We start from the raw sequence: 24732 nt of genomic DNA, 5'->3' as shown, positions 1-24732 counted from the left end.
GATCGGTTCACCTGGAGAAAATGGCCGTTTTGGCAATTGGACAATTTTTCCAAGGACACAAATAGTTTACAAACTTTCCCTGAGATGCACTTCGGCAGATTTCCAGGAGACGGCACGTAGGCTAGTATCATCAAATGCCTAAAGTGCGTCTCCGGGATTGTTTGTAAACTATTGTGTCTTTGGAACATCCTGCAAACGCATAAATCAGCAACTGAGGAAATGTATACGAAATAAGGCGTTACCGGACCCTTATCTTGCAGCGTCTGGCTTCTGTTTACGACCAGCTTCCCGGCCATGCTCTGCATCCACTTCGTTACTTTTATGTTCGGTTGCTAGCTCAGCACATGGACGTAGTTGCTCCACATGTAACCATGGACTGATTCAGCTACGATATTGCAGTATATTTACCGTTGTATTACTATTTTCCTATAGGATTGTTTAGAATTTCTTACTGCTTGGCACTAAGTATTTGAGTCTTGATACAGTTATATAATGTACACACCAATTCAGTCTTTATTAGTCTTTATTGATCATTTGGTCATTGTTGCTGCTTATTTCTGTTGCCTAAGTTGATTTGCAGCATGAGAGTTTTTGCTCGTTGGTTAACCTCCAGGTGGTGGCTGGAGATCTCCCGCGATTACGACTGATCTCCAGGCGATAGAAATCAGATCCCCTGCAGAAAATGGCCATGTTTGGAATTGAAGTCCCTCCACCCCTAAAATCTCCAGGTATTTCCCAACCTGGAGCTGGCAACCCTATATACTGAGCTAGGTTCTTGGAGGGTTGGTACTAGGGTTGCCAACCTCCAGGTGGTGGCTGGAGATCTGGAATTAAAACTGAGCTCCATGTGACGAAGATTGATTCCCCTGGAGAAAATGGCTTCTTTGGACAGTGGACTCTATGGCATTATACCCCATTGAAGTCCCTCCCCTCCCCAAACCCTGCCCTCCTCAGTCCCCCCACCCCAAAGCTCCCAAACATACACTATCTGAGGCCTCAGTTTGCCTAATGGTACTGCCAGCCCTGACACGAATGTTGCCGTCATGCAGTAGCATCTGCCCATGTTCAGTTCCAAGTGTGGGAGAGACCAGACCCCCACAGAGCCAGCCTCCATGTGGTGGGTAGCTAGGGTTGCCACCTCTGGGTTAGGAAATACCTGGAGATTTTGGGGGTGGAGTTTGGGGAGGGGAGGGACTTCAATGGGATATAATGCTATAGAGACCCCCTTCCAAAGTGGCCATTTTCTCCAGGTGAACTGATCTCTATCGGCTGGAGATGAGTTGTAATAGCAGGAGATCTCCAGCTAGTAACTGGAGGTTGGCAACCCTATGGGTAGCCAAAGCTAAGCCCCCAAGCCCAATGGAAAAGAAGAAGAAGAGTTGGTTTTTATATGTCGGCTTTCTCTACCACTTAAGGAAGAATCAAACCGGCTTACAGCCGCCTTCCCTTCCCCTCCTCACAACAGACACCCTGTGAGGTAGGTGGGGCTGAGAGAGCTCTATGAGCTGTGACTAGCCTGAGGTCACCCAGCTGGCTTCATGTGGAGGAGTTGGAAACAAATCTTCACCACCAGATTAGCCTCCGCCACTCATGTGGAGGAGTGGGGAATCAAACCCGGTTCTCCAGATCAGAGTCCGCCGCTCCAAGATAAGCAGCGGCTTAATTCTCTCTCACTGTGATGGCGGGGATTTCCCAAGATCTTTGGGCTGATTTGTGCCTTTTGCTTCTTGACAGTAAAAGATCCCACCCAACCCCAAACACATAACAGCAAAGACCAGTAAACAATATATGTATCTTTAAGAGTGTTATCCGCCATCTTGATCCAATTACGTGGCCAACTTTCTGCAGACCATCATTTCATTTTTAAAACAGCTGTTTCCTATGCTACAGGTGACATGAGATATATTCACAAGGAGGGTTGCCAACTCTGGGTTAGGAAATCTCTGGAGATTTGGCAGTAGATAGGCTTGCCAACCTCCAGGGGGTACCTGGAGATCGCCCGCTTTTACAGCTGATCTCCAGACGACAGCGATCAGTTCCCCAAGAGAAAATGGCTTCCTCTGAGGTGGACTCTATGTAGGGTTGCCAGGTCCCTCTTTGCCACCAGCGGGAGGTTTTTGGGGTGGAGCCTGAAGAGGGCGGGGTTTGGGAAGGGGAGGGACTTCAATGCCATAGAGTTCAATGGCCAAAGTGGCTATTTTCTCCAGTTGAACTGATCTCTATCGGCTGGAGATCAGTTGTAATAGCAGGAGATCTCCAGCTAGTATCTGGACGAGGGCGACCCTAACTCTATGGACCTATACCCCTCTGAGGTCCCTTCCCTGCACTACCCAAGCTCCACCTCCAAAATCTCCAGGTATTTCCCAACCTGGAGTTGGCAATCCTAGCAGTAGAGCATTCAGACAGTGGGGTTTGGGGAGGGGAGGGGAGGGACCTCAGCAGGTTACAGTGCCGTAGAGTGTCCTCCAAAGCAGTCATTGGCTCTCTCTGTAGTCTGGAAATCAGTTGTAATTCTCGAAGATCTCCAGGTAGGGTTTCCAGGTCCTACCTGGCCACTGGCGGGGGGGTTTGTCCATGCGAGACTGCAGAGGAGTGATATGCGGCGTGATTCTGTCACTTCTGGGTTTACCCCAGAAGTGCCAGCATCGTGCAGGACACTCTAGCAATTTCCTCTGAAAACTCTATGGAAACCATAGAGTTTTGGGGGGGATATTGCTATAGCGTTGCTGGCACTTCTGGGATAAACCCGGGCGTTCAGGCATCACGCCGTTAATGCATGGCGCACGCAGATCACCGCCCCTTTTCAGCTGGCCTAATTCTGTCTGTTGGTCAGCTGAGATGCGGTGGGCAGCCCAGTAAGTTGGTAGTTGGGAAGTGTAGGGGTAGGGTTGTATTTCCAGACTGGGAAAGTCCAGGAGATTTGGAGATTTAGGTTTGCCAGGTCCTTCTTTGCCACTGGTGGGAGGTTTTTGGGGTAGAGCCTGAGGAGGGCAGGGTTTGGGGAGGGGAAGGACTTCAATGCCATAGAGTCCGACTGCCAAAGCAGCCATTTTCTCCAGTTGAACAGATCTCTAGCGGTTGGAGATCAGTTGTAATAGCAGGAGATCTCCATCTAGTACCTGGAGGTTGGCAACCCTATTGAGGCTGGAGGCTGGGAAGGACAGGGACCTCACTGGGGTACAATGCCACAAAGTCTACCCTCCAAATGTTCCATTTTCAGCTTCTATTTTCTCCAGGGAAACTGATCTCTGTAGTCTGGAGATGAGATGTAATTCTGGGGGATCCCTAGGCCCCACCTGTAGGCTGGCATCCTCTATCTAGGCCCTAAATGGATGTTGGCAACCCTATTCACATTTTAAAAAAACATAAACCGACATTAGACGAAAAGTTGTCTTGGTGTCACTTGTGAAAGTGTCCTTTGTTAAGACAACGGAGAGGCCAGCGGCCTTTCGAAGGGAACAGCCTCTTTGGAGCTTCGCTTCCTTCTTTGGCATCACAAAGAGCTGGGGGAAAGTGCAAGAGTTTCCTCGGGAGTAACCGCTTTCATCTGCATCGCCCCCACCCACGATTCACTCTCTCTTTAAAGTCTGTTCCCCGTCATGCTGCTAGTCCCCGTGTCAAAAGGGTGAGAGGCTAGATAATCCTTGTAGGCCCCGTCGATCAGCTTGTCTGCATTGTTCTTGGCGAACCAGCAATCCACTTCCTGTTCCCCATTGTAGATTTTCCTCTGCTTCCACACGACTGGAACCAGGCGCCCTTTCAGCTGTAATGTGTTGCTGGTGCTGGCGTCCCCACTTTTGGTTTGGTTCCAGCTGCTCAGTTGAGGACCTTGACCACGAGGTCTCTGGGTGAGGTTTACAACTTGGTGTAAGAACTGACCTGCAAAAAAGCCAGGTAAAACGTATGAGTGAGGCTGTAGGCAGAGGTGCTTCTACCTTGAGACCAACTGAACTGGTTGCCTCAAGCAGCAGATTTGGGGTAGGGTTGCCAGGTCCCTCTTTGCCACTGGCGGGAGGTTTTTGGGGCAGAGGCTGAGGAGGTCACGGTTTGGGGAGGGGAGGGACTTCAATGCCATAGAGTTCAATGGCCAAAGCGGCCATTTTTCTCCAGGTGATCTGATCTCTATCGGCTGGAGATCAGTTGAATTAGCAGGAGATCTTCTGCTACTACCTGGCAGTTAAGACTAATGAAATCGATACGTATGCTGACCCAACAAAGTTGAATAAAATAACAGCACCGGCTCAAACTATTTTCATGCAATAATGTCAATCCATAGTTCACCAAGAATTTAATATCAGATAACCAAGATAAATTATAATAACTGTATTATTAAGGTTAAAGAAACCAGGTTGCTTCACACTGCCTCGTAGGGCTGTGCAAAAAATAAATAAATGGGTAAAATCGAGAGCCAGTGTGGTGTAGTGGCTAAGAGTGGTGGTTTGGAGCGGTGGAGTCTGATCTGGAGAACAGGGTTTGATTGCCCACTCCTCCACATGAGCGGCAGAGGCTAATCTGGTGAAATGGATTTGTTTCCCCACTCCTCCACATGAAGCCAGCTGGGTGACCTTGGGCTAGTCACAGCTCTCGTAGAGCTCTCTCAGCCCCACCTACCTCACAGGATGTCTGTTGTGGGGAGGGGAAGGGAAGGTAATTGTCAGCTGGTTTGATTCTCCCTTAAGTGGTAGAGAAAGTCGGCATATAAAAACCAACTCCTCCTTCTTCTTTTTCTAAATTTCGTGTTCAGGTTCATTGGACCCAATTGTTTTCGGGAAACCTGAAATAAGCCCATACTGGTAAATGGGTATTCCAGCTCTTTAAAAGGTTTTCCCCAAAAAATTCAGGTCTATTTTTCAGGGTAGCTGCAAGGGACTCTCCTTGCCTGAATCCTGAAGTTTGGTAAAGTTTGGGTCAGCGGTCACAATGCTTTTCTGTGGAGAAGGGGTGACCCTTTCGAGGGCCCATAAAATCAGACCCTCAGTCCTAAACTTTACCAACCTTCAGGGTTCATGCAAGGAGAGTCCTTTGCAGCTACCCTGAAAATTTCGTAACTCTAAAAATGCCCCCACAGGAGCCAAAGGCTGAATAGGATTATTCAGTGATTGGCTATCCGGCTTAGGCTTTATTGTCTATTTCAATATTAAAAAGGTAAAGGTCCCCTGTGCATTCCTGACCCATGGGGTGACGTCACATCCTGACGTTTCCTAGGCAGACTTTGTTTGCGGGGTGGTTTGCCAGTGCCTTCCCCAGTCATCTTCCCTTTACCCCCAGCAAGCTGGGTCCTCATTTTACCGACCTCATTTTACCGACCTCATTTTACCGACCTCATTTTACCGATGGAAGGCTGAGTCGACCTTGAGCCGGCTACCTGAAACCAACTTCCGTCGGGATCGAACTCAGGTCGTGAGCAGAGCTTGGACTGCAGTACTGCAGTTTACCGCTCTGCGCCACAGGGCTCCTATTTCAATTTCAATATTGGGCCCCAGATAAACCCAGAAAAAGCCAAAATGCCTTTTTCAGGTTTATTTTCAGGTCAGTAAACCAGTCAGATGTTCTAAGGTGACTCCATGGAGCCTTGGACGTGCCTCCCACTTACCTAGCAGCCCATGTGAGCTGGAGGACAGCCCTTGGCCATTAGAGATGTAAAAACCCAAGTGATCTTTCTGGTAGGGAGCAGGATTCTTGTAATGGTGGATCAGAATGACAAAAGCAATGGTCCTCCGGATCAGGACCGTCACGTTGGACCGGGCAACGATGGACACCTCGAGGTTCTGGGTTCCCACCACGGCGCTGCGCTCACAGGACAAGACAAGTCTCTCCCCATCGTCCAAGATGACCTTGGTGGGCGTGACCTCCAGGTAGGCTCTGTCTGGCTTGTTGTTGAGAATGGTGATGCTTCTGAAGTAGGTCCGGTGCTTCTTATGGCCGTTGGGTGGTGCCGGGGCGCCAATCAGCTGACCGTTCACCGTTACACCTTAAGGGACAAGGAAGAGAACATTGTTTCAGGTACTCTGCTGAGAAGGACGATCATGGATATTCACTCAACGATATTCAGCTAGCGCGGTGTAGTGGTTAAGAGTGGTGGACTCTAATCTGGTGGACTGGGTTCGATTCCCCACTCCTCCACTTGAGCACCGGACTCTAATCTGAAGAACTGGGTTTGATTCCCCTCTCTAACACATGAGCAGTAGACTCTAATCTGGAGAACCAGGTTCGATTCCCCACTCCTCCACATGAGCAGTGGACTCTAATCTGGAGAACCAGGTTCGATTCCCCACTCCTCCACATGAGAAGTGGACTCTAATCTGGAGAACCGGGTTTGATTCCCCTACAAGAACCGATGAACAGGGTTTGATTTCCCACTCCTACACATGAGCAGCAGACTCTAATCTGATGAACAGGGTTTGATTCCCCACTCCTACACATGAGCAGCAGACTCTACTCTGGTGAACAGGGTTTGAGTCCTGACTCCTCCACATGAGCAGCAGACTCTAATCTGGTGAACAGGGTTTGATTCCCCACTCCTACACATGAGCGGCGGACTCTAATCTGGTGAACAGGGTTTGATTCCCCGCTCCTCCACATGAGCAGTGGACTCTAATCTGGTAAACAGGGTTTGATTCCCCTCTCCTACACATGAGCAGTAGACTCTAATCTAGAGATCCAGGTTCGATTCCCCACTCCTCCACATGAGCAGTGGACTCTAATCTGGAGAACCGGGTTTGATTCCCCACTCCTCCACATGAGCGGCAGACTCTAATCTGGTGAACAGGGTTTGATTCCCCTCTCCTACACATGAGCAGTGGACTCTAATCTGGAGAACCAAGTTTAATTTCCCACTCGTCCACATGAGCGGGAGACTCTAATCTGATGAACCAGGTTTGATTCCCCACTCGTCCACATGAATGGCAGACTCTAATCTGGTGAACCAGGTTTGATTCCCCACTCGTCCACATGAGCGGCAGACTCTAATCTGGTGAACCAGGTTTGATTCCCCACTCGTCCACATGAGCGGCAAACTCTAATCTGGTGAACCAGGTTTGATACCCCACTCGTCCACATGAGCGGCAGACTCTAATCTGGTAAACCAGGTTTGATTCCCCACTCGTCCACATGAGAGGCAGAGTCTAATCTGGTGAACAGGGTTTGATTCCCTACTCCTACACATGAAGCCTGCTGGGTGACCTTGGGCTAGTCACAGTTCTCTCTGAACTCTCTCAGCCCCACCTACCTCACAAGGTGTATGTTGTGGGGAGGTGAGGGAAGGTGATTGTCAGCTGGTTTGAGACTCCTTAAAGGTAGAGAAAACGGGGGCATAAAAACCAACTCTTCTTCTCCTCACAAGACTGTGTGAGACCCAGCACTTGATGTTTTCACCAACAGGGGGGAAAAGATCTCCAGATCCTTCTTCCCACAGTCAAAAAAAGCAGAACAGGGAGGGCAACTCTGAGCTGAAAAGCAACACAAAGGAGAAGAATGAAGCCCTCTGTCTTCACCCCACCTCTGCTTCCTCACAGACTCATCCTGCCCCCGTACAGTTGGCAACTCCAAGTTGGGGAATCCCTAGAGATTTGCCGGGTGGAGCCTGTGCAAAGCAGGGTTTGGGGAGGGAAGGGAGCTCAACAGGGTATAATTTCATAGAGTCCACCCTCCAAAGCAGCCATTTTCTCCAGGGGAACTCTGTGGTCTGGAGAGCAATTATCATCTAAGGAGATCTCCAGTCCACACCTGGAAGTTGGCAACACTATGCCCCAGGCTGCTTAGGATTTTTCTTTTTAATAGGATCCCTTAGGGGGAAAACGAATAGTGGAACTTTGCATAAAATACAGTTGGAACCTCAGAATAATAAACCTAGAGGAGCTCCATCCAAACTACTGAATCTGCCAAGCAACAGGAAAGGAGGTTCCTGGGCAGAAAATCAATTTATACTGCGGAAAAAAAGCTTAGGGTTGTTCTAGGTTGTGGGGTGGGTGGAAGAGGAAGGCTTAAGGAAATCCCATCAGAGATCCCTCTTTGATATCAGCTTTCTTTCTCCGCAAAAACAGTAATAGTTGCGTGCCCTCGATTTTCACACAGTCTTTACGTGGGTTTTTCCTCTCCCAGTCAGTCGGGTGCTTTACGGCCTCGTAAATAATCTTCTTAACAATTGCGGCTGCTCAAAAATTCCAGAAGCTCGGGAAACCAGCCACTCTGATGGAAATCTCTTATTTTATTTTTTAACTCGATCGCTTCCACCAATTTAAGGCCTTTCTTAGGGGCAAGCTAGACAGAGTTAGATGCTCGGGCCTCTGCCACATGCCTGCACACCCTTCCCTCACCCACTTGGGAAATACCTGGAGATTTTAGGGGTGTAGCCTGGGGAAGGTGGGGTTTTGGGTGGGGAAGGACTTCAACGGGGTATAATGCCATAGAGTCCACCTTCCAAAGCGGCCATTTCCTCCTGGTGACCTGATCTCTGTCACCTGGAGATCAGTTGTAATAGTGGGAGATCTCCAGCCACTACCTGGAGGTTGGCAACCATAAGGGTGGGGGCAAGAAGGGAGGTGTGCATGGGGAGTCCAGGTGGGGGGATAGGAGGAGAGGGGCCCCTAGGGGTCATCAAATCCTGGAACTGGCCCTGAGTCACCATCACCCCATCCAGACTGTCAGGAAAGACAGTATATGCACGCTCACGGCTGTCATTCCTGATGTTCCTGCATCTTCAGCTGCATAAACCTGCTAAGATCAACACTGTCCATTCCCAGGTGAACCTTCCTCACAGGTTTGGTGAGGATAAAATGAGGAAAGGAGAACCATGAACACCAACTTCAGCACACTGGAGGAAAAGCAGTACAAAAATAAACCAGATAGATTGATAGGAAATGCTAGTCTAGAAAGTCCCAAAAAATTGTGGAACTCCCTGCCCTAGGATGAGGTCATGGCTGCCTACCTGGAAGACTTTAAGATGGGAGTGGACGTGTTCATGGAGGAGAGGGCTATCCATGGCTACTAATCAAAATGGATACTAGTCATGATGCATACCTATTCTCTCCAGGATCAGATGAGCAATGCCTATTATATTAGGTGCTGTGGAACACAGGCAGAACGGTGCTGTTGCAGTTGTCTTGTTTGGGGTCTTCCTAGAGGCACCTGGTTAGCCACTTTGTGAAGAGATGGGCTTGATGGGCCTTGGTCTGATCCAGCATGGCCTTTCTTATGTTTTTATGTTTTTATCTCTCCTTCATGGGCTCACCTGTGCCTCCACTCCCACAACTAGTTTAGATTATTGGAAGCCACTGTCTATCTACCCAATTTTATTCCTTCCTCTAAAGAGCTCAAGGTACACATAGTTTTTCCATTCTATACTCACAACAACTCTGGGAGGTGGGATAGGCTGAGAGAGAGAGCACACCTGGCCCAAAGTCATCCGGAAGATTTCATGGCATCTCCACGTTCAGAGTCAGTCAACCTGTGAGGACCAGTGCCCAGGAGGCAACACCAGGGGAAGGCCAAGGCCTCTATGCCCTGTTGTTGGACCTCCAGAGGAAATGATTGGCCAATGGCCACTGTGTGAAATGAGATGCTAGACGAGATGGACCACTGGTCTGATCCAGCAGGCTCTTCTTAGGATGCTGGATAGGATGGACCACTGGTCTGATCAAGCAGGGCTCTTCTTATGTTCTTAGGATGCTGGACTGGATGGACTGATCCAGTCCATGGTCTGATCCAGCAAGGCTCTTCTTAGGATGCTGGACTGGATGGACCACTAGTCAGATACAGCAGGGCTCTTCTTATGTTCTTAGGATGCAGGACTGGATGGACCACTGGTCTGATCAAGCAGGACTTTTCTTATGTTCCTATGAGATTTGAACCAGAGTCTCCCAGATCCTGGTCCAACACTCTAACCACTACACCGACTCTCATGCGAATAACATTACTGTCATTGTCCTACATGAATGGCCAACACAATGGATTTAACCATCAAACTCCCCCCGCCGTATCATACCAGAGTTCTCATGATCGGACACTAGCCGGAGGATATCCCCGGGCTGCCCATCAATGTTGAAGCAAACGGTTAACTTGCTCAAGGGGAAATCAACGACAAAGTGAGGGTCCCCATCCGCTGGCAAAAAGAAAACAAAGGGGGGGGGGAAGAAGAGTGACTTTAATGTAACCACAGTTACCCAGAACAAGTAAAGAATCCATTTGTAGAGATCACTTTTTGGCCCCAGACAAAAAATAAGAGTAAACTCTGCTGAACAAAGAAGGTAGAATGCAGCAGAGCTGAGATTCCTTTAATGTTTTACTACCACATAATTGAAATCCAAGTAAAACGAACAGGCAGATCCTATAAACCACAGGCATAAAGGAGTAATTCTTCCAGTTTACCTCCACCACTTTGTGGGTGTTAAGTGCCGTCAAGTCACTTCTGACCAATGGCAACCCTATGAATCAACGTCCTCCAAAATGTCCTATCTTTGACAGCGTTGCTCAGGTCTTGCAAACTGAGGCCATGGCTTCCTTTATAGAGTCAACCCATCTCTTGTCGGGTCTTCCTCTTTTCCTGCTGTCTTCCACTTTTCCACCCATTATTGTCTTTTCCAGTGTCTCTTGTCTTCGCATAATGTGACCAAAGTACGATAGCCTCAGTTTAGTCATTTTCGCTTCTAGGGTCAATTCACCACTTTAGGGCCACATTAGATGAGACTGTTTTGGCCCTCTTCCCAATTACCTAAGATCTCCTGGGTGGCAAATCAATCCAAAAACTTTTCTGCAGTGCTAACTCCTCCCTGTTAAATTCTCGGCTCAGGGAGGCTTCCAGAGCCAACTCAAGTGGACGAGGAACCATTAACTAGCACTCTTTGGGTACGATCTGTCAACCAGTTGCAGATCCATCTAACAATAATAGGATCTAACCCACATTTTCCCAATTTGTCAACTAGAATACTATGTCGAACCTTATCAAAAGCCTTACTGAAATCTAGATAAACTATGTCTACAGCATTCCCCTGATCCAGCAAGGTAGTAACTTTCTCAAAAAAGGAGATAAGATTAGTCTGACATGACTTATTCTTGAGAAACCCATGCTGGCTCTTAGTGATCAGATCCATCCTTTCTAAATGCTCAAGGACGGACTGTTTGATGATTTGTTCGAACACTTTTCCTGCTATAGAAGTCAAGCTGATGGGTCGGTAGTTACCTGGATCCTCCTTTTTCCCCTTCTTGAAGATAGGGACAACATTTGCCCGCCTCCAATCTTCTGGCACCTCACATGTTTGCCAAGACTTTTCAAAAATAATGAACAGAGGTTCCGAAATTACATCTGTAAGTTCTTTGAGTACCCTTGGGGTAAATTCATCTGGCCCAGAAGATTTTGTTTTATTTAAAGAAACCAGGTGTTTGTGCACTACCCCGATGCCAATTCTAGGCTGCAAATCCCTTCCCTCATCACATGTTCTGTTTATGCCATGTTGAGCCCCACTTCCCTCTTCTTCTTCAAAGAAGGAGGTTGCAAAGTATAGACAAATTTCCTTAGTTTTTTTATGCAAGTTGAAAAATTGTTTTTTAATTTTTTGGGGGGTGTAACAGTCAGATAGTCACTTACCTGATGTTTTTGAGGCTTTAATTCTTTCTTTGTCAATTTTTCCAGGGATAGAACCTAAATGTGGGAATGCAGAAGGGGGGATTTAAATATATCATAACCAGGCTATCCTGCATTCTAATATACTGTTCTGCTTGCCCCCCAAAATACCTATGGTTCATTTGCATGAAATTATTTCTGTAGAGGTGTCAGGATTTAAAACTGCTTATCGTTGAGATCCCTGACCTGGATGGCCCAAGCTAGCTTGATGTCATCAGATCTTGAAAGCTAAGCAGGGTCGGCCCTGGTTAGTACTTGGATGGGCAACCACTAAGGAAGTCCGGGGTTGTTACACAGAGGCAGGCAATGGCAAACCACCTCTGTTCCTCTCTTCCCTTAAAAACCCTATGGGGTGACTTCCGCTAGAGACGCTGGACTGAGCGCCACGTTCTTCGGGGGCTCCCGAAGAACCCAAGAAATGTTCAAATCTGGGATGCATCCTGCACCCCTTCCCGGATCCTAAATAGTGGACCGGGGACCAGGAACTCTCCTGCAGCCTTGAAGAGCGGTTTGACCCCCATTTTTCTGAGAGAGGATGACTCTCGGGGAACTGGGCGAGGTCCCGCGGGCATTGAGGAGGAAATACAATGCCGCGAACGTCTCTTTGGATTTAGGCTCAGTCCTCCTCTACCTATTACCACCTAAGCAACTATATGGAAGCAAGAATACCTACTTTCTAAAATCTGAGTAAGTTATAAAAACTCTTTTTTTTTACCTGGATTTGGAGGATTTGAAGAATTGGCAAATACATCTATCAAATCCGTGCCTCCCCACCGGATCTATAAATGACTCTTATAAAACAAAAAAACATCCGATAATCCGGCAGGAATCCTATCAATTTGATCGGTGGGCAGACATAACAAACAGGAGCTTTTGAAAGACGTTAACAACTACCAATCAGATACTTCGACGCTGAAAGGGGAGGGAGGAAGAATCCCCCCCTCCTTAGGTGTTGTCTTTCCGCCTTCATTGTTTAATGCCATCGCGAGACTGTGACAGACTGTGAGATCGTGAGACCGGAAGTGTGTCTCCCTTGTGTAAATAACAAATCACTCCCAAGTTCCTGGAAGAGGAGGTAACGAAAGGTCCACGGTTCTCCATTTTTATGGGTATATCCTGTTCTTTGCCGCAGTCTATAGTAGAGTGTGTTTAACTTGATGGTATTTAACATTGAAATACTACCCACAATACAGGAATCCTGTTGAATCACCTACAAATCTTTCTATTTTTTGGTTTATTTGCCCGGACTTTACCAACTAACTAACAAAAATTTTAAAAGTAGCAAGCATGGAACGTGCGATTAAACAGATGGATCAGCTAATTGCCATGACAAATACCATATACCAATCTATCAACCAAAAACTGAATTCTATTTTGGATGTACTTAAAGACATAAAGGGCCAAGCTAATACAACGAAGTCAGATGTGATAGCAGTGGATTCTCCAAGTGAGAAGATGGCTCAAGATCAGGAAATTCCCACAAAGGAAAAGGAGAGCCAGGATAAACAACAAGATGGTGTATCCCTTCAACAGGAAACTGCAACAGACTAGCTGCTTACGAAGGATATGAACGTGAGAGACCTTGACTTTTATCTTTATAAAAGATATATATTGCCTGAAGAATTCTTCGATATTAGCTTGGAGGACTTGAAGGGTGGTAAGGCTGGAGCTACCGGGATTTCTTTTTATGAACTTGGAATTGAAGAAACTACATTGCAGATGGACTATGAGAACTCTATGCTTGCAGAGGAAATTTTATCAGACACATCCGAGGATGCTCTCCGGTGTTTGGAGTCAATGAAGAAAAGTGGAAGACGCTGGAAATTCCAGACAAAGGGACTGGCTAAAAGAGTCTAGTTTTGTTTTCTGGAAATAGACAAGGGACTGGTTAAAAGGCTTGATTTTGGCAATAATGGTAGAATTTACTATATTAATACATTATAAAGACAATTTACAATGAATAGGTGTAGGGAGACATGGAGGGTTTACGGAGGAATTGTTTTATGAAGATGATAATCTTTACTTATTGATCTAATCCATTTACTATTAGTGAGATTGATTAACCTTCCTTTTTTCTGAGATAATATTAACCCCCTTTTAATGATTACATTCAATATTATATTTTTAAAACTGTATGAGATTTAGTTCAATGAGTGTAATTAGAAATATTAGGATTAGAATTGTAGATACCAAAGAGTATACAGATTTATTAATGGATGGAGGAAGATGTAGGGGAAGTCCTGTTATATTTTGTCTTTTCTTTCTCTTTATTTTTATATGTTAACCTGTTTCAGAAAAAAAATAAAAATTTTTTTTTAAAAAAAACAAAAACCCTATGGGGTCACCTTAACGTGGCACTTTCCAACACAACCATTCCCTGCTCAAAACAAGAGGAAAATGGCATCCTCCTTACCTGCTGGGGCCTCGGGACCCTTCAGCCCCTGCATAGTCTCCCCCAAACCGCCAGTAGATGGTTCGATGTAGACCCCTGTTGGCACTTCTGTCTGCACCCCGAGCTCCTTCATCTTCAGCGTGGTGAAAGGGGTGACAAAGCTGTAGGTGAGGGCCAATTTCTCGGCTTGTTCTCGGAGGTGCTCCCTCTCCTCAGAGTCATCACTCTTTAGCCAGGAAGTCAGAAGCTCCTTGATGGTGAGGTAACTCCAGGCCCGTTCCACGTAGTTCTGATCGCCAGTGGGGTCATCGATGCTGTTGGAAGCGCTCCCAATGTGGTTCTGGCTGGGGAGATTGACGGCCACGTCAGTTTTTAGCAAGATGTACTTCTTGGTGTTGCTGGCAGTCACTTCCACGTGGAGGCTGTTGGCCGTGTGGTTCAAGAGCTTCCCGGCAATGACAATTTCGGACCCATTGAAGTAGTTGGAGAAGAGGTTCTGGGTAACATGCTCCACACTGCCAGCCGGATAGTCAACTCGGATATCAGAAAGAAGTGGGGTCCTGATCTCGTTGTAGAATCTGTATAACAAGTATAACAGCATAAGAAAAGCCCTGCTGGATCACACCAAGGCTCATCAAGTCCAGCAGTCTGTTCCCACAGTGGCCAACCAGGGAAAGCCCACAAACAAGACGAATGCAGCAGCACCATCCTGCCTGTGTTCCACCGCCCCTAAGACAATAGGCATGCTCCTCTGATCCTGGAGAGAATAGGGATGCATCATGACTGGTATCCATGACTACCCCTCTCCTCCATGCACATGTCCACTCCCCTCTTAAAGCCTTCCAAGTTGGCAGGTATCACCACATCCTGGGGCAGGGCGTTCCACCATTTAACTATGCGTTGTGTGAAGAAATACTTCCTTTGGTCTGTTTTGAATTTCTCACCCTCCAGCTTCAGCAGATGCCTCTGGGTTCTAGTATTATGAGAGAGGGAGAAAAGCTTCTTCCTGTCCACTCTCTTCATACCATGCATAATTTTATAGACCTCTATCATGTCTCCCCTTAACCACCTTCTTTCCAAGCTAAACAGTATACAATTATTTGATCACACCACTTTCCCTGAGTGATGAGAAGTCCAAGGGCAGCGTTAAAAGCTGTAGCTCCCTTTTGAGGAAGCAGCATGGAAGATGTATGGTTTCTTGGTAATATGTATCTATCCAGAACACAGAACCACAGAATCATAGAGTTGGAAGAGCCATGCAGGCCATCTAGTCCAACCCCCTGCTCAATGCAGGATCAGCCTAGAGCATCCCTGACAAGTGTTTGTCCAGCCACTGTTTGAAGACTGCCAGTGAGGGGGTGCTCACCACCTCCCTAAACAGCACATTCCAATCCTGGACTACCTAACTGTAAAAAATGTTTCCTAATATCCAGATGGTATGTATCCACCCATAATTTAACCTATTATTGCAAATCCAATCCTCTGCTGCCAACAGGAACTGCTCCCTGCCCTCCTTTAAGTGACAGCCTTTCAAATACTTCAAGAGAGCAATCATGTCCCACCTCAACCTCCTCTTCTCCAGACTGAACATTCCCAAATTCCTCAGCCTTTCCTCGCAGGGCTCGGTCTCCAGGCCCCTGATCATCCTCGTTGCTCTCCTCTGCACCCGCTCAATTCTGTCCGCATCCTTTTTGAAGCGAGGCCTCCAGAACTGCACTCATTTATGCGTGAGTCCGAGTACCCATGCATAAATGACCCTAGTCAGTTATGTTACTTTGTGCATTTCACTGCCACTGAACTATATGCCTTGTTTTTAAATATCTTTTCTTGGATTTCTTGAACAAAACCTCCTTTTGCTTTATGGCGCGTGTTGCTCAGGAAGTGACTGAGACCAAACCCAGGTAAAGTTCGGTTCCGTTGCTGCACCTAAGCCGGTCAGTTTTGACTCGTGCCCAACAAAGAGAAATAACAAAGGAAGAAATAGAGAGGCGGCATAGAAATATTCTAAATAAACAAAGGAGAAGATCTTCCCCACCAACCCTTTCAGCTGCTCCGCGGCGTCCTCGTTTTCCTGGACGCGCCGCATCATCCCGCAGTTCTCCAGCGCCAGCCTCTCCAGCAGTTTGTAGTCGACGTCGTGCCCGATGCCGATGGTGAAGAGGCAGAACTGGTTGCGAATGGCCGCCTTGGTATTGTTGATAATCTTGGTGGAGTGCGTCTCCCCGACCGTGGGCCGCCCGTCGGTCAAGAAGATAATCAGGGAGGCGCTTCGGGCGTCAATGTCGCTCTGGGAGATGTAGTCACTGAGGATTTTTGTGCTGATCTGGAGGGCCCCGTTTATGTTTGTGCCTAGAAGGACACCCCACAATGAACCCTTCCCCCTAGTTTTCCCCGTAGTTGACATTGTTTGAAAAAATACTATCACAGATTATCCAAGCCAAGTATTGCTAAGGCAGAATGTGTCAGCTTGGTGTGGTGGTTAAGAGCGGTGGACGCTAATCTGGAGAACTGGGTTTGATTCCCCACTGGGTTTGATTCCCTCCAAAGAAGCAACACATCCTGATGAAATCAGGTTAGGTTCTTAGAAAGAGCAAGAGCTCTAAAGGGAGTCACTGCTCAATTTGCTGTTCTGTCTTTGGCCTCAGCCGAACTACAGTTTAGCTACCCAAAGTAGCTTCAGACACATCCCCCCGGATGACAAATACTTATTACAGTATGTATCTACTAATGGAGTGTATCTCACTCCACCCTCTGGCTCAGGAAGGGCCCAGATATTCAAAGCAAGGCCTGCAATTCCCTCTTCTAGATCAGCCAGCGTGCACAGACTGTCTCAGAGTTTGGCCAACTTATCGGTCATTTCTCTGTTTTCCAAAGACAGATTTCCACGGAAACTACAAGATCTTGGGAACAGGGTAAGGTTGCCAGGTCCTTCTTCACCCCTGGTGGGATGTTTTGGGGGTGGAGCCTAAGGAGGGCAGGGTTTGGGGAGGGGAGGGACTTCAGTGCCATAGAGTCCAATTGCCAAAGCGGCCATTTTCTCCAGGTGAACTGATCTCTAGCAGCTGGAGGTCAATTGTAATAGCAGGAGATCTCCAGCTAGTACCTGGAGGTTGGCAACCGTAGGAGTGCTACTGGCTGTCCAGGATGGTCCCTGCACTTCTACTTAGGGTTGCAGCTCTGAGCTGAGAAACACCTGGAGATTTTGGGGGTGGAGCCTGAGGTGGGTGGGGTTTGGGGAGGGGAGGGACTTCAATAGGGTATAAACCCACAGAGTCCACCTTCCAAAGCGCCATTTTCTCCAGGGGAACTGATCACTGCCTGAAGATCAGATGTAAAACCGGGAGATCTCCAGCCACCACCTGGAGGCTGGCAACCCTACCTCTACTTGCTAACTGCACCAAGCAGATAGAGGCCCTTTTCAGAGATCGGCCTATGCTCTAATGTTCTTCAACATGAGTGCACATATTCCCGTGTCCTTTAGAGACTCGATGCCTTTAACAGAGGCATGTGAGGTGAAACTATCTGTACAGCATTTCCCAGCCCTACAATGCAGTTCTGGGGGGAAACTACTTCTATCCCGGAAAAGTTGGCCAATGTGTTAAAGCACAGGGAACCTAAGGGTTGAGCTGAGGACTAAAAATTCTTTAAAAGTTTTATATATTTATATATTTATTAGGTGTACACAATAATTAGATAGGGTTGCCACTTGCCAGGTACTAGCTGGAGATCTCCTGCTATTACAATTGATCTCCAGCCAATAGAGATCAGTTCCCCTGGAGAAAATGGCCGCTTTGGCAATTGGACTCTATGGCATTGAAGTCCCTCCCCTCCCCAAACCCTGCCCTCCTCAGGCTCTGCCCCAAAAATCTCCAGGTATTTCCCAACCCGGAGCTGGCAACCCTGACATAAGACCATATGCGTTTCGGCCTCTTGGGCCTTCCTCATTTGTAAACCTAATAGGTTTTGTTACTTGTTGATGTTATAACACATCCAGAGACATAAATTGTTTTGCACCAGGTACTTGTGTGAGCAAATGACCGTGTTGAAATACCTACGATTGGTGTTATTAATTCACATCTAGCCACACAGGAGATAAGGCTTACAAATTTCAGATAAAATACCTTGCAAAGTGCATTTCCGGATGTGTTTTTGAATAATCGTGTTTTCTATGATTTGACCACTGAGGACGGCCGAAGAGGCCAAAACGCACATGGTCTGTCGGTCATTTATATTTTACATGTCATCAACAGTGTGGATTAGTTTTGTAACAGTTTATACTCAAGAACATAAGAACATAAGAAAAGCCCTGCTGGATCAGACCAAGGCCCATCAAGTCCAGCAGTCTGTTCACACAGCGGCCAACCAGGTGCCTCTAGGAAGCCCACAAGCAAGACGACTGCAGCAGCACCATCCTGCCTGTGCTCCAAAGCACCTAATATATTGGGCATGCTCTTCTGATCCTGGAGCGAATAGGTGTGCATCATGACTAGTATCCATTTTAACTAGTAGCCATACTTGTGATTTTATATATATACTTGTGTTTTTATATGTAGCCTGCAGTCCAGGCCCAGTGTTTTTATCCATTTTATTATGTATACCTAATAAATATGTAACTATATTACTTTTTAAGAATTTTTAGTTCTCAGTTCAATCCTTGAGTTCCCTGTATATTTTTTTGCTTGACTCCCCCCCATTTTTTTTTTTGGTTGTCAATGTGTTAAAGCAGACACATCCTACCAATCTCATTCGGGCCCAAGATTACCTCCTGTAGGCGATATGTGGTGGATGTAGACCTTCGCGTCCCTGATATTGTCAGGGGTCACCGGCACCAGGCGGTCTTCTTGCCAGACCTTGATTCGATTGGAGAAGCCAATGATGTTGAAGTGATCCTCAGGCCTCAGGTCCTGGAGAATGGTGAACAGGGCATCCTTGGTCTGAAACGAAACAGAGAACCGCCTGGCTGAAGATGCTCATTTCACACTATGGGAGAGTCAGTGCCCGGCATACCCACTGCAGGGCTGAGAGAGGAACTGCCATGTGGGAAAGTGCCATCCCAGGTCTACTGCTATGGTTGCCAGGTCCCCCCTCTCCTCTGGCAGGAGGTTTTTGGGGCAGAGCTGAGGCAGGGATCGCGGGCAGGTTGCAAGTGGAGGGGTGGGGCATCAGACCCGGTTCTCCAGATTAGAGTCCACTGCTCAAGTAGAGAAGTGGGGAATCGAACCCGGTTCTCCAGATTAGAGTCCACCGCTCTTAACCACTACACCACGCTGGCTTTTAACCAATTAATTAACCAACAGAGTTACAATCTGTTGTCGATATCTTCTTTTTTAAGCTTACAGTTTTCCTACATTTAGAACTGAGTCCTGTACCACCTTACAGACTAACAAGATTTTCGAGGGATTCGCTTTTGAGGGAGCTTTGGCTCTCAAAAGGGTCACTTTTTTGAGGTGGGTGGAGGGAGGGGTATCTTTTTTTAATTTAATGGTTTGTTAAATATGAAATAATTAGTATATAAAGATACTCTTGTGTATTTTTTAATATATTTTGTTTTTGTTTTTATTGTAATTTTTTTCCTTATTATGGTATTGTTTAGTTGTGTGTTATAAAAATTTAATAAAAATTTATTAAAAAAAAGCGTATACCTCGAAAATCTTGTTGCACTCGGGTTCTACTGGACTCAAATCTAGCTCTTCTATTGCAGACCGGCATGGCTACCATCAGAAACGATCCACATTTCGATTGTGTCATTTGCAGGTTGCAATGCTAAAGTATTGACTTTTTCTCTATAAATGTTAACAGCAGTTGAGCAATTCCAGTTTCCTTCCAGTTTCTTTCCCTTTCAGCCTGAAAAATATCGAAGGTTTCTCGGCAAAGGCAAACTTGGAAAGGGACACAAACCTCTTAGCGAGCGCTGTTCAGCCTCCCTTCTGTTCTCGCATGGAAGCTGGTGATGTCACTCCAAGCTACGTTACCCATTGCAAAGGAATGTGGAGTCAGATCCCCAGCTGGTGACCTTGGGGGGGGGGTCACACCCAAGGACGATCAAGGACAGGAGTATTTTTTCCAGCGTGGTGTAGTGGTTACAAGTGGCAGACTCAAATCTGGAGAAACAGGTTTGATTCCCTTCTCCTCCACATGAACGGCGGACTCTAACCTGGAGAACCCAATTAGATTCCCCACCCTTCCACATGCAGCCTGCTGGGTGACTTTGGCTAGTCACAGTTTTCTCTGAATGCTCTCAGCCTCACCTACCCCACAAGGTGCCTGTTGTGGGGGGGGGGGGAGGGAAGGTGATTGTGAGGTTAGATGGCCATCTGTCAGCAATGCTGATTCTATGACCTTAGGCAGATCATGAGAGGGAGGGCATCTTGGCCATCTTCTGGGCATGGAGTAGGGGTCACTGGGGGTTGGGGGGGAGGTAGTCATGCATTTCCTGCCTTGTGCGGGGGGTTGGACTAGATGACCCAGGTTGTCCCTTCCAACTCTATGATTCTATGAAATAGGTGGTCCCCCCATTTAATTGGACTTGACTAATTAAATTTGTATTTCTATGAGCCGCTTTGAGACTCCTTAAGGTAGAGAATAGCGGGGCATAAACATCCAACTCTTCTTCTTCTTCCTGCATCTATTTCAGGGAGGGTTGCCAACTTTGGGTTGAGAAATTCTTGGACTTTTGGAGGTGGAGCCTGTGGAGGGTGGGGTTAGGGAGAGAGCAACATTCCTGTCCCTGATTTTGATCACTGCAAGGAAACACCTTAGTTTGTTTCCTTCTAAAGAGAAGCAGGGATGATTTAGTTCCCACTGAAGTAGCCATGCAAACGGGGACAGCTGGAACTAGAGTTGCCAAATCTCTAGATGGAGACCTCCCAGAATTGCAATTGATCTCCAGATGACAGAAATCAGCTCCCCTGGAGGAAATAGCTGCTTTGAAGGGTGGCCTTTATGGCATTATACCTGGCTGAGGTCCCACCCCTCCCTAAACCCCACCGTCTCTAGGACCCACCTCCAAATCTCCAGGAATTTCTCAAACCAGAATTGGCAACTCTCACCGAAACAGATGCAGGAAGAAGAAGAGTTGGTTTTTATACTCCGCTTTTCTCTACCTTTAAGGAGTCTCAAAGAGGCTTACAGTCGCCTTCCCCTCCCCACAACAGTCACCTTGCGAAGTAGGTGGGGCTGAGAGAGTTGGGAGAGAACTGTGACTGGCCCGAGGTCACCCAGCAGGCTTCTTGTGGAGGAGCGGGAGAAACAAACCTGGTTTACCAGATTAGAGTCCGCCGCTCATGTGGAGGAGCGGGGAATCAACCTCAGTTCTCTTTGGGGAGTGTTAAAACGTGAGGCGCCAGACCCAAAAAGGCCCTGTGTCAGGTAACCACCACTCTTACTACAGTCGGTGAGGGTGCACAGAGAAGCAGAAGATCTTAATGGCCAGGTAGGTAAGTCTGAAAGCAGGCTATATAGGGTTGCGAGCTTTGGCTTCAGAAATTCCTAGAGATCAGGCCAGAAGTTCCAGGAGAGGGACTTGCTTTTCTCCTGGACTCTGTGGTATTGAGCAGGGTATAACACTATAGAGTCCACCCTCCATAGGGAATTATCTCCATAGTCTGAAGGTTAGTTGTAATTCCAGGAGAATGCTAGCTCCCACCTGGAGGTTGGCAACCTCAGGTACCCTGGTATGAGATTTTGTTTTTCACGCTCCAATGGTGAAAACCTTTGGATCAACTTGTAGATCTGTTTTAAGAAGGGAACAATGTCCCAGGACCTTCCATCCTCCTCCCAAAAACAAACCAATGAAACAAAGAGCCAGCATGGTGCAATGGCTAAGAGTGGTGGTTTGGAGCGGTGGACTCTAATCTGGAGAACCGGGTTTGTTTCCCCACTCCTCCATATGAAGCCAGCTGGGTGACCTTGGGCTAGTCACAGCTCTCTTATAGTTCTCTCAGTTTCAGTCCCACCTACCTCACAAGGTGTCTGTTGTGGGGATAGGAAGGGAAGGAGATTGTAAGATGGTTTGATTCTCCTTAAAAAGGTAGAGAAAATCTGCATTTAAAAATCAACTCTTCTTCTTTTCCATTCATAGAATCAAAGAGTTGGAAGGGACCACCAGGGACATCAAGTCCAACCCCCTGCACAATGCAGGAAATTCACAACTACCTCCCCCCTCCACACCCCTAGTGACCAGAAGATGCCCAAGATGCGCTCCCTCTCATCATCTGCCTAAGGTCACAGAATCAACAATGCTGACAGATGGCCATCTAACCTCTTCTTAAAAACCTGAGGAACCACTCTGACTTAGAAAATTCTTCCTAATGTCTAGACGGAAACTCTTTTGATTTAATTTCAATCCATTAGTTCTGTTCCGACCTTCTTGAGCAACAGAAAACAACTCAGCACCCTCCTCTATATGACAGCCCTTCAAGTACTTGAACATGGTTATCATATCCCCTCTCAGTCTTCTCCTCTGCAGGCTAAACATACCCAGCTCCTTCAACCTTTCCTCATAGGACTTGGTCTCCAGACCCCTCACCATCTTTGTTGCCCTTCTCTGGACACGTTCCAGCTTGTCTACATCTTTCTTAAATTGTGGTGCCCAAAACTGAACACAGTACTCTAGTTGAGGTCTAACCAGAGCAGAGTAAAGCGATACCATCACTTCGCGTGATCTGGACGCTATACTTCTGTTGATGCAGCCCAATACTGTGTTGGCCTTTTTAGTTACAGCATCACACTGCTGATTCATGTTCAGTGTTTGGTCTACTAAGACCCCAAGAACCTTTACACACACAATGATTAGCACATTACTTTTGCAGGACAATACTCAGCTCAAATCCAACCCCTTTCTGACTATATATTACTCTTCCTACACCCTTGACACTGAGAGACACTGTCCTTCAGTGTTACTACTCTGAAGATGCCTGCCACAGTTGCTGGCGAAACGTCAGGAAAGAAAATTCCAAGACCACGGTTACACAGCCTGGATAACCTACAAGAACCAATTTACACACACTATTGCTCAAACAAGTCTCCCCCATCCTATAATTATGCATTTGATTTTTCCTACCTAAATGCAGAACTTTACATTTGTCTGTGTTGAAGTGCATTTTATTAGTTCTAGCCCATTTCTCCAGCCTGTCAAGATCATCCTGCATCTTGGCTCTTTCGACAGTATTTGCTACCCCTCCCAATTTAGTATCATCTGCAAATTTAATAATCATCCCCTCTATTCCTTCATCCAAATCATTTATAAAGATGTTGAACAACACAGGGCCCAGCACAGATCCCTGAGGAACTCCACTAGTCACTTCTCTCCAAGTGGAGAACCATTAACTAGCACTCTTTGGGTACGATCTGTCAACCAGTTGCAGATCCATCTAACAATAATAGGATCTAACCCACATTTTCCCAATTTGTCAACTAGAATACTATGTGGAACCTTATCAAAAGCCTTACTGAAATCTAGATAAACTATGTCTACAGCATTCCCCTGATCCAGCAAGGTAGTAACTTTCTCAAAAAAGGAGATAAACTTAGTCTGACATGACTTATTCTTGAGAAACCCATGCTGGCTCTTAGTGATCAGATCCATCCTTTCTAAATGCTCAAGGACGGACTGTTTGATGATTTGTTCGAAGACTTTTCCTGCTATAGAAGTCAAGCTGATGGGTCGGTAGTTACCCGGATCCTCCTTTTTCCCCTTCTTGAAGATAGGGACAACATTTGCCCGCCTCCAATCTTCGGGCACCTCACCTGTTTGCCAAGACTTTTCAAAAATAATGGACAGAGGTTCCGAAATTACATCTGCAAGTTCTTTGAGTACTTTTGGGTGCAATTCATCTGGCCCAGAGGATTTTGTTTCATTTAAAGAAACCAGGTGTTTGTGCACTACCCCAATGCCAATTCTAGGATGCAAATCCCTTCCCTCATCACATGCTCTGTTTATGCCATGTTGAGCATCACTTCCCTCACAAGAAAAGACTGAGGAAAAGTAGGAATTGAGGAGTTCTGCCCTCTCTTCATCTCCTGTTACAATTTCACTTTCCGGTCCACACAATGGGCTTATCTTGTCCTTGTTCTTACTCTTACTCTGTACATAGGAAAAGAACCCTTTTTTGTTGCGTTTAGCATCTCTCGCTAGCCTAAGTTCATACTGAGCTTTAGCTTTCCTAACACTCTCCCTACAAGCACTAGTTATTTGCTTATATTCCTCCTTCCACTTCCTAAATGAGTCTTTTTTATTTCTCAATTCTTTAAAAAGCTGTTTATGGAGCCACCCTGGCCTCTTTAGGCTCCTCCCATTTTTCCTTCTCATAGGAATGGTTTGGTATTGGGCCTTCAGTATTTTATTTTTAAGAAACGCCCACCCTTCTTGAACTCCCTTCTCCTTAAGTATTTCTGACCATGGGATACTACCTAGCATAAGTTTAAGTTTGAAGTCCAACCTACATGTCTGACTACGTACAGGTTTTCCTCTCCCCAAGATTGTAAATTCCAAGAGTACATGGTCACTACTACCCAGGATGCCTATTACTTTAACTTCATCGACCAGTTCTTCCCTGTTGGTGAGAATCAAGTCTAAGATAGCAGACCCCTTGTTTCCATGTCCACCTTCTTGAATAGGAAGTTGTCAGCAAGACAAGTCAGGAATTTATTGGATCTTGCATTTTTAGCAGCGTTGGACTTCCAACAGATAACGGGTAATTAAAATCTCCCATGACCACCATGT

The 24732-nt window shown here is 46.6% G+C and overlaps 1 protein-coding gene across 1 annotated transcript in view; it reads right to left on the bottom strand.

The window, feature by feature from the left end:
• Window positions 1–3574: 3574 nt before the first annotated feature.
• Window positions 3575–24732, bottom strand: part of ITIH5 (inter-alpha-trypsin inhibitor heavy chain 5) — a 63391-nt gene continuing 42233 nt past the window's right edge. Inside the window, exons 8-14 of the mRNA XM_056847708.1 lie at window positions 18772–18943; window positions 16049–16358; window positions 14031–14587; window positions 11582–11635; window positions 9983–10099; window positions 5594–5971; window positions 3575–3879 (exon numbers count right to left, since the gene is read on the bottom strand). Of these exons, the coding sequence (XP_056703686.1) occupies window positions 3581–3879; window positions 5594–5971; window positions 9983–10099; window positions 11582–11635; window positions 14031–14587; window positions 16049–16358; window positions 18772–18943 (1887 nt within the window). The 3' untranslated portion in view covers window positions 3575–3580. The remainder of the gene's footprint in view (window positions 3880–5593; window positions 5972–9982; window positions 10100–11581; window positions 11636–14030; window positions 14588–16048; window positions 16359–18771; window positions 18944–24732) is intronic.

This window comes from Euleptes europaea, chromosome 3 (genome assembly GCF_029931775.1).
Source record: "Euleptes europaea isolate rEulEur1 chromosome 3, rEulEur1.hap1, whole genome shotgun sequence".
In the NCBI taxonomy this organism is placed as follows: domain Eukaryota; kingdom Metazoa; phylum Chordata; class Lepidosauria; order Squamata; family Sphaerodactylidae; genus Euleptes; species Euleptes europaea.
Note: the sequence above shows the minus strand (reverse complement) of the source record. Positions and strands in the feature narration are given on the sequence as shown.